Source organism: Corapipo altera, unplaced genomic scaffold (genome assembly GCF_003945725.1).
Source record: "Corapipo altera isolate COAL_440 unplaced genomic scaffold, ASM394572v1 0, whole genome shotgun sequence".
In the NCBI taxonomy this organism is placed as follows: Eukaryota; Metazoa; Chordata; class Aves; order Passeriformes; family Pipridae; genus Corapipo; species Corapipo altera.
This window is the reverse complement of record NW_020884872.1, coordinates 730,809-740,812: the sequence shown is the minus strand read 5'-3', so window position 1 is coordinate 740,812 and position 10,004 is coordinate 730,809. Positions and strand designations below refer to the sequence as shown.

The window sequence follows — 10,004 nt, the reverse complement described above, 5'->3', positions numbered from 1 at the left end:
CCTCCGAAGGCACAAGGATCCAGAAAGTGCTTTATGATGGAAAAGGGAGTGGGAATGACAAGGAAGCAGGAAGGCAAAAGTTCCTGAGGGCTGCTGGTGCCTGAGCCTTCAGTTCTGTGTTTCTCTAGATCTGTACAGATATTTATATCTGGATGTATAAATCTATTGATGAACCTCCCTCTGCTCTGGAGCCAGGCTGGGAGAGCTGGGGGGGTTCACCTGGAAAAGAGAAGGATCCAGGGAGACCTTGGAGCCCCTTGCAGGGCCTAAAGGGGCTCCAGGAGAGCTGGAGAGGGACTGGGGACAAGGGATGGAGGGACAGGACAAGGGGGAATGGATTCAAACTGCCAGAGGGCAGGGTTAGATGGGATACTGGGAAAGAATTCTTCCCTAGGAGAGTGGGGAGGGACTGGAATGGAACTCCCAGAGAAGCTGTGGCTGCCCCTGGATCCCTGGAAGTGTCCAAGGCCAGATTGGACGGGGCTTGGAGCAACCTGGGCTGGTGGAAGGTGTCCCTGCCCATGGCAGGGGGTGGGAATGGAGGAGCTTTAATGCCCCTTCCAACCCAAACCATTCCAAGATTCCAGGATTCCAGGATTCCATGACCAAGCTGGCATATCCCCCAGGATTTGGTGCTATGGCAGGAGTAGCTGAGGAGTAAACAAAGAGCCAAAAATTCGGTTTTATCAGAATAAAACTCTCGCCACGAAACTTCCTCAGAGGTGACCCCGTGATCTGCAGGAATCCAAGGAAGTCCTGGATGCACAGAGGGGTTTTCCTGGCAAAGCTTCTCTCCTGGCTCTGTTCCTCTAGTTCTACAAAGGGCCCCCAGGATTGACCCCTTTGCAGGAATGAGCTGCACAGAGTCCTCTCCTTTTCCTTCTGCCTCTCCATGAACCTTCTGCTCATCCCTGATGGATTCAGAGATGCTTTTCCCTTTAAACCCAACCACCTCCAGGCAGATATTCCTTAAAAACCGCCTCCCCTGCAGCTCCAATCTTTTAAACAAGCAGCAAACGAGGCCAGGGCTTTATTTTTTTTTTACAAAGGGGTTTTTTATTGCACAAATAGAGGCTGAAATCCTTCTCTGTCCACGGGAAAAATGGAGATCCAGTTGAAGTGGATGTTTCTCTCCAGGGTTTTATTCCTCTGACACATCCTTCATCTCCAGGAAGGCTTCACCCTTTCTGGGAAAGGAATCCAGCACGAGCTGCCAAGTGTCAGGAATTCTGCAGGGTGAGGAGAGAGCAGTGAGAGCACCAGGAATAAATCTGCTGGGGGAGAATTCCCTCCCTCCTCTCTATCCCAGCACGGAAGGACACGGCTGAGGGATGGCAGAATTTGGGAATGACAAGGCCCTCTGGGTGTCCTCTGGGAAATCAGGGTTGTTTTAATGCCATTCACCAGGGAGGATGTCACAGCCTGGACATCCCACAGGCTCATCCCTGTGGGATGAGCTGCTGCAGAAATCCCTTGGAATGTGGGCTCTCCAACAGAATTCCCTGGGACAAAGCTGCACACACAGCATGGAATCACAGAATCATGGGATGGGTTGGGTTGGGAGGCACCTTAAAGCTCATCCAGTGCCACCCCCTGCCAGGGGCAGGGACACCTTCCATAGCCCAGGTTGCTCCAATCCTTATCCAGCCCTGCAATTCCAGGGATGGGGACCCTCCAGTGGGATTGGGATCACTCTGGTCACCTCATGCCAAGCAACAGCTTTGGCTCCCTTGCAAGGGCAGCTCAATTTTCATCTGTTTTAGGGATAAAATTCCATGTAATCGTTTAAATTGTAACGTAAATTGTAATTTAAATTGTAAAATGTAAGAAGGATAAAATTCCTCTGACTCTGCCTTCTGTTTTCCCAGAAAACAGCAAAACTGATTCCCAAGAAAAGCTCCAAATCTGCCCCAAAACCAAACCCTCCCTTGGAGCCAAACAGGAGACTGGAAAAACACCTTTGGTTTGTGTTGGTTTTCCCCTTTGGAAATGGTTCCCAGGGTTATTCCTCATTTCTAGGCACAATTCCCAACCCTCCTTGCAGGGAATAAAACAGGGATGAGGTTGGAAATAAAAGCTCCTGAACATTTTGAAAGGTTGGAAGTGTTTTCAGGTGTGAGGGAAAGACCTGAGGAGGGGAAAGGAATTTTTTTTAGCTGAATAACACAACATCAAACTCTCACTGAGCTCACACAGGGCAGGAAGAGAATTATAAAAATTCCCTTTTTTTTTTTTGCATAACAGGGAGCAAAATGATATAAAAAATCACAAACAAGTCAGGGAATAGAATCTTAGCCCCAGGCAGGACTCACTTTAATAATGGATTTGATCCAAGACTGCTTAAACTTGGAAAACAGGGCAGGAAGAGAATGAAACCCCCAAATTTTAAGGAATGTGATGTTCATTTTGTTCTTTTTGTGCTGAGAGATGAGCAGTTTGTTCAGTGCATTATTATATATGGTGGATGTTATATCAAATAACCTGTTCCTTGGCATGGAATTTGGCCTTTCCAGCTGAACTCCCAGCTTGTCAATGATTTAACCAATCCAGAATGGCTGATTATTTTCTCATTAATTATGTGACTTGAGGCCAAGAGCTCTGATTGCACTTCCTGCCCCATTTCACCCTCTCTTGCTGCCCCAGGATTTCCTGGGCCTCAAAATCCAGGGAGATAAGGAGCAGAGAAGGAATATTGTGCTAAGATACCCTCAAACCTGAGCCTGGCTGCCAAGTTTAATTGGAATTCCAACAAAGATGGGCATGATCTGAGTGTGCAAATCACAAATATCACAAGGACTCAGCTGGTGATGGTTCAAACTGCACAATTTAAATTAAAAAAAATGGGATTAATATGTCAGTGCCATGAGGGAAGAGCAGGATGTGGAATAAATTCCATACCTGAGGGACTCTTCAATCCTCCTTCTTCTCTGCTTCTCTTTTCAGCTTCTCTTCCCGTTCCCTCTTCAGTTTTTCCTCAATTTTTTTGCTCTGGTACATTTTCACCCCAGCAAATGCCAAGCAAAGGATCAATGTTTTAGCTGCCAAAATGTACATCAGCAATGGGAAGTTCTCCAGAGCCTGGAATGCCAAAGAATAGATGAGGTACTTACTGGAACACTTGGATAATTCCAAATGGATTTACAGGGATGTTCTAAAGCTCCCCTCCAGCAACAGCATTTATCCAGGTGCTGAAAATGCTCCTCTGTCCAAGGGTTTTTATTCCTGGAGGGAGCTTTAAAGCAGCAGATCAACAATTAGGAGAAAAACCAAAGACAGATCCCCTTCACTCAAGTTGTACTGGAATGTAAAAAAATAGAGAAGCCCCTTGGGGACAGTTCTGGGTTGGTTTTGCAGCCAATGGAATATTCCCAGGACCTGGAGCTGGAAAAGGGCTTGGGCTGGATGAGCCTTGGGGGTCCCTCCCAGCTCAGGATATTCCATGATTCCATGATAACACCATGAACTTCAAATACTCTCTGTACCCTCAGCCTTCCAGCACCTCATAAAGCTGCCTGGACATCATCAAACTCCTGGATTTGGGAAAAGCCTTGGATCCATAGGCCATTAGTGCTTAGAAAAACAACAGCAGCCTCCTCATATATTAAAAGTGGGAATCTGTCCAAGCCAACAGCTCTGCAACAGCAGGAAAGTAAAGCCAGGGCTGGGGGTTGGCACTGCTGACCTGATAAATGGCTTGATTAACATGTTAAATTGTTAATCATGGAATCATGGAATGGTTTGGGTTGGAAGGGACCTTAAAGACCATCTTGTTCCAACCCCAACACCTTCCAATATCCCAGGTTGCTCCAACCTGGCCTTGGACACTTCCAGGGATCCAGGGGCAGCTACAGCTTCTCTGGGAATTCTATCCCAGCCCCTCACCACAGACACAGGGAAGAATTCCCAATATCCCATCTCTCCCTGCCCTCTGGCAGTCTGAAGCCATTCCCCCTTGTCCTATCCCCCCATCCCTTGGAAATAGTCTCTCTCCAGCTTTCCTGTGGCTCCTTCAGGTCCTGCAAGGCCACAATCAGTTCCCCCCAAAGCTTCTCTTCTCCAGGCTGAACAATCCCAGCTCTCCCAGCCTTTCCTCCCAGCAGAGCTGCTCCAGCCCTGGGATCCCCTTGGTGCCTCCAAGAGGTCACTGCACGAGGTCCCTCAAACATTGCTGGGCCTCACACACGACCCTGCAGAGTCTTTGTGGCCCCAAAACACCAAAACACACAGTGGGGGAAACCCCCTGCAGGGACAAAAGGAGCTGAGGGAAAAGCCTGGGAAGAGGGAAGGCAGGAGGACAGAGCAGTGCCCGGGGCTGAAGTGTCCCAACAGCAAATCCTGGGGCCACAGAGACCACCCGGAGCAAGGAAGGACAACGACAAATCCCCGAGAGTGTGGGGGGAAAACAAACCCTCCCCTGGGCAAGGAAACCACCTTCCAACACAGAACCCACCCACTGCTGGGAACAGCAGCAATTCCCTGCTTTAGGAATTCCCTGCTTCCTCACAGGGAATCATTCCAATTCTTAATAATTCCTCTTATTATTTCGCAGAGCTCATCTTCCCCCTTCTCCCCTCTGGGTCACCAGACACAGAGTTGCATCTCCATCCACCCCCAGGAAAGCCGAGAAATGCTTTCAAAACACAGGAATTCCCAACAACTGGCACAAAGAGTCGTTCCCAGAATCCCACGGGATGACTGACGGGAGCTCTCGGCCAATATTTGACTTTCCAGGCGAGATTAGATTCAGCTTTTCATTTAATAAACACAGAAAGTGTGCAGTGCAAGGCACTTCTTTCCCGTCCAGCAGGCTGGAGGCTGCTCTCTTTTGGAGATTATCACCTTATTATCCAGTGGGATTTGGAAATCCCCAGTGAATCTCCTGGAAAAGGACACAGGGAAAGGTGAGTTTCTCCCCGTAATTATTTCCCATTGGAAGAGCACGGCAAGTTTTGTTCTGAATCAAAGCAACAGCAGAGATTTTACAGATTTTTACAGACACAGCAGCTTTAGGAAAGTGGAGCAGCCTCACCTTCCAGTTGAACGCCACCATCTCGGCCGCGCGGTGACACCGACTCCGGCACAGGTCACGCTCCTGAAGTCACACAGCAGGGAGGGATCATCTTGGAGAAATGGGAATTAAAGTTAAAAGAGAATTAGACAACCTGCTTCCATCCAGCAGGACAACCCTGCACCTCCAGCAGGCTCGTGTGCCCAGTGGTGCCTCGGCACCACCACGGGCTCCTCAAATGACCCCCCCAGGATTTTTTGGGAGCTGAGTGACAGGAGCAGCGTCCCTGTGGAAGGACAGGGGGTTTGACAGGCCCTGGGCAGGTGGCAGGGCTGGGATTCCACAGCCCAGCAGCTCCCCCTTGGAAAACACAGCTCTGGGAAGCTCCACCCCGTGCCTGGGTGGTGCCTGAGAGCTCCAGGACACCAAGGCACCCAGAAGAGCTTCTCGTGGTTTCCCAGCCCACCTGCCCTGTTTGGAGCCTGAATGCCCAATAAATTCGGGAATCTACTCTGATTTACCACTTCTCTCTGATTTACTAATGAATTAACTCCTCCACAATAAAACTATAACTTCAGTTAAATCCTCCACAGTGAAAATAACACAGAAGCAAAGTCACCACTCCCTGGGTGGGCAACACACATTCCAGGGATGAGCTCCTGGGTTGGGAAGTGCCTGAGAAACCAGGAGTCAAACAACTGTTCTGCTCAGACAGCAGATGTTCTGATTTCCTCAGCCAGGGAATCCTCTTCCTTCCTTTTCCCATAGCTGCAAATCCTCCCTTCCAGCTGGGACATCCCCCTGGAGAGACACTCCAGAGGTCTCTGTTATGGAGATCCAACTGTATCCAAGTTCCCTTTTTTTTTCTGTTGAGGAAATGTCAGGACAGGTGAATTAAGGAGTGTTGCACCTCCAAAGCCAGGTGTTTGGACTTCATGGCATCATGGAATCACAGATTGCTCTGGGTTGGAAGGGACCTCAAAGACCATCTGGTTCCAACCCTGGACACCTTCCACTCTCCCAGGTTGCTCCAAGCTCCAACCTGGCCTTGGACACTTCGAGGATGGGGCAGCCACAGCTTCTCTGGGAATTCTATCCCAGCTCCTCACCACCCTCCCAGGGAAGAATTCCTTCCCAACATCCCATCTAACTCTGTTCTCCTTCAGCTTAAAACCATTCCCCTTGTCCTGGCACTCTAGATCCTTGGAAAAAGTTCCTCTCCATCTTTCTTTTAGGAATATCTGATGTTGCCTCCACAATTCCAGCAACCATTCAGATGTGAAGTCCCCTGCCTGATGGGCACAGGAAAAATCCCACAGCAGAGAAGAACTTGGTTCCCAGGGCAGGATTCAGAAGGTTTTGGATGCTTCCCAAAAATCCAAGTGATCCAAACCTGACCCGATCCAAAGGGACCACCTGGGGTGTCCTCACCTCAAAACATTGACTTGGGTGGCTCTTGGTTGGGATTATTCAGCCAACACTGCTGGAATATTCCAGCTCTGCTGAGAGAGGAGCTGGAATCTGCCTGGATTGTGTGTCCCTCAGGAGTCACACAGGATGGGAAGTAAAGAAATTCTCCCTGTGTTCTCAAGAGTGGGGTTTTGATCCAAAATCATGGAATGGTTTGGGTTGGAAGGGACCCCAAAGATCATCTCATTCCAATCCTGCACAACTTCCACTAGCCCAGGTTGCTCCAAGCCCTGTCCAACCTGGCCTTGGACACTTCCAGGGATGGGACATTCCCATCCTCTCTCTGCCAGGGTCTCACCACCCTCACAGCCAAGAATTTCTTCCTCAAATCCAATCTACCCCAGCCCTCCTTCAGCTCAAGGCCACTCCCCTTTGTTCTGTCACTCCATGCCCTTGTCCAAAGTCTCTCTCCAGCCTTCTTTATAATCCCAAAATGTTTCCTGGGAGAGCTGACACTTGTGATGTCTGTTCCCTCCATGCTGCATTCCCACATCCTGTGCCACCAACCTCCAGTGGCCAAGCACTTCTCCTCATTCCATCTCCTGACTCTTCCAGGTTCCATTTGATCCTGCCCTTTTGGAATATGAAAGAAACCCCAGGAGTGAAAAGCTGGAGCACAGGGCAGGGAGAAGAAAGTGGGAAGAGGAGGGAAAAAGCCAGGATTTTGCCCAGAGATGTTGTGGATTTCCCATCCCTGGAAGTGCCCAAGGCCAGCTTGGACAGGGCTTGGAGCAACCTGGGCTAGTGGAAGGTGTCCAGGATTGGAACTGGATGATCTTTAAAGCCCATTCCAAGCCAAACCATTCCAGGGTTCTATGACTATCCAACATTTCTCAGCGCTGGGGTTGTCAGTCCACGAGCACAAAAGCTCAGACGCCCAAGGTTGTGGTATCTTAAAAGCCTGTGGGCAAATAAACAGCTGGAATTTCGTGTTTGCCTTTTCCTGAGGCTGATAAGGCCCAGAGAGGAGCTGGGAACACATCCACAGGCAGGCATTGTTCACTCCCCAGGCAAATCCCTGGCCAAACACTCCTGGGCCCCACAGAAGGTCGGGGTTACCTTCACTGCCAAGCAAGGAGGCCCTGTGTGGAGCCACATGAGGGAGAAACAGGAGCACCAGGCTCTGCCTGGAGCCCTGACACATATTCCAGGATGGATGCTCCATGAGAATCCAACATGGCATCAAATGGAATCAGTCTCCCATGTGTTCACTGGGATTGCAGCTCCCAATCCCTCCCTGTTCCCTCAGGGGTGCAGATCAAACTCCCGCAGTGGGAAAGGAGAGGCTTTGCCCACATCCCACCTCAGCACTGCACTGGAAGTTCTCTGGGAGCTCCAAACGCTGTGGGATCCTCTGGGTCGTGTCCTCAGCAGGGCCAAGGGCTGCACCAAACCCCAAGCCTGGCTTAGCTGATCCCAGCCCCGGGATCTCTGCACAACGTTGTGCAGCAGGGACCGTCCCAGCTGGGCCCCGGTGAGATGGGAAGCCTGTGGTGGAGCCCAGAACTGAATCCAGGTCCCTCAGCCACTGGATTACAGCTCCAGTCCACCACAGGGATCACATCCCAGCCCACCTCCCATTGTTGGCCAGAGCATGGATTGACCACCAGAGAACACCCACACGACCACGTGGGAACTCATCGACCCGCTGGAGTTGTCTTGGCTGGACATCCCACTCTGCCAACAATTCCATCCACCCAGCCAACCCTGGGATATTCCTTTGGGGATTTCTGAACAGCTCCATTGGATCCACTTGGTTACAAAAGTCAGGAGGCCTCAGAGAGCACCAACTCACCGACTGCACTGGAAGGGGGTGTGCTGAGCTGGAAAAGGGGTTTCACTCCTCAAGGACAGGCTGGATGGGGCTTGGAGCAACCTGGGCTACTGGAAGGTGTGGCAGGGAGTGGAATGAGATGGGATTTAAGGTCCCTCCCAACCCAACCCACTCCGCGGTTCTGATTTTGGATCAACTGAAGGAACTCAAGGTTCCAACTGAAAACAATTAAATAAACATCAAGAGCCACGTAAGATCTTCACACCTGACAAAGCTGAAATGAAAACATCAGTGATTCCTCTGGCAGCTCCTCACGTGCTCCAAACGGTGGAAAATAAGAAGGGAGCAGATGGGATGGATCAGTCACAGTGCCTGGATTAAAGTCAAATCCCAAGCAGAAACGCCAGTGGCACCTCAGCTGTTCCATCCTGGCTCCCAGGGCAGCATTAGGGCCGGGAAGAAGATCCCAGGGCTGGAGCCCCTCTGCTCTGGAGCCAGGCTGGGGGGGTTCACCTGGAAAACAGAAGGCTCCAGGGAGACCCCCTTGCAGGAAGGAGGCCCCCTTGCAGGGCCTAAAGGGGTTCCAGGAGAGCTGGAGAGAGACTGGGGACAAGGGATGGAGGGACAGGACAAGGGGGAATGGCTTTCACTGCCAGAGGGCAGGGTTAGATGGGATATTGGGAAGGAATTCCTGGCTGGGAGGGTGACGAGGCCCTGGGATAGAATTCCCAGAGAAGCTGTGGCTGCCCCTGGATCCCTGGAAGTGTCCAAGGCCAGGTTGGACGGGGCTTGGAGCAACCTGGGCTGGTGGAAGGTGTCCCTGCCCATGGCAGGGGGTGGAATGAGATGATCCTTAAGGGCCTTTCCAGCCCAAACCCTGGTGTGGTTCTGTCCCACCTTGGGAAGGGTCTGCAGGAGGCACCTCCCCTGAGCCCATCCCAGCCCAGCTCTGCCTCAGGCTGGAAAACAAGGAATGGGGACTGGAGAGCAAGGAAGGGTCTGGAGAGTAAGAGAGGGGGTGGAGAACAGGAAAGGGGGGTGAAGAGCAAGGAAGAGGGATGGAGAGCAAGGTGGGGGGATGGAGAGCAAGGAGGGGAGATAGAGACGAAGGAAGAGGGATGAAGAGGAAGGAAGGGGGATGGAGAGTAAGGAACGGAGATGGAGAGCAAGGAAGAGGGATGGAGAGCGAGGAAGAGGGATGGAGAGCAAGGAGGGGGATGGAGAGCGAGGAAGAGGAGAAGGAGAACAAGGAAGAGGCTGGAGAGAAAGGAGAAGGAGCTGGAGAACAAGGAAACCAGGAAGGGAGGCTGAAGAGTAAGGAAGAGGGCTGGAGAGCAAGGGGGGTATGGAAAGCAAGGAAGAGGGGAAGAAGATCAAGCAAGGGGGGGTGGAGAACAAGGAAGGGGCTGGAGAGCAAGGAGAGAGGGTTGAAAAACAAGGAAGAGGGATGGAGAGCAAGGCCTGGAGGGCAAGGAAGGGGGTCTGGTGAACACGGAGGGGGGGCTGGAGAGCGAGGAAACAAGGAAGGGAGGAGGGAGAAGAACAAGGAAGGGGGTTGAAGAACAAGGGGGGAGGGATGGAGAGCAAGGAGGGGGGTGGAGAAGGGTCAGAGGAAGGTCGGCTGGGCAGGAGGAGAGGGAGGGCAGGCAAGGGCCAGGTAGGAGGGCAGGCAGGGTGGGCAGGAGGACAGGCAGGGTGGGCAGGAGGACAGGCAGGAGAACAGGCAGGGCTAGGAAGGAGGACAGGCAGGAC

General features: G+C 51.6%; 1 protein-coding gene across 4 annotated transcripts in view; it reads right to left on the bottom strand.

Moving 5' to 3' along the window:
* Nucleotides 1-1,043: 1,043 nt before the first annotated feature.
* SMIM11A (small integral membrane protein 11A) overlaps nucleotides 1,044-10,004 on the bottom strand; it is a 9,320-nt gene continuing 359 nt past the window's right edge. The window contains exons 1-4 of one of the 4 annotated variants that reach the window (XM_027634503.1): nucleotides 8,518-8,578; nucleotides 5,030-5,120; nucleotides 2,899-3,078; nucleotides 1,044-1,229 (exon numbers count right to left, since the gene is read on the bottom strand). In XM_027634503.1, coding sequence (XP_027490304.1) covers nucleotides 2,911-3,078; nucleotides 5,030-5,050 — 189 coding nt within the window. In that variant the 5' untranslated portion in view covers nucleotides 5,051-5,120; nucleotides 8,518-8,578 and the 3' untranslated portion in view covers nucleotides 1,044-1,229; nucleotides 2,899-2,910. Of the gene's footprint in view, nucleotides 1,230-1,670; nucleotides 1,755-2,898; nucleotides 3,079-5,029; nucleotides 5,121-5,192; nucleotides 5,214-8,517; nucleotides 8,579-10,004 lie in introns of those variants that run through there. The other 3 variants (XM_027634511.1, XM_027634495.1, XM_027634518.1) reach the window with 3 other exon arrangements.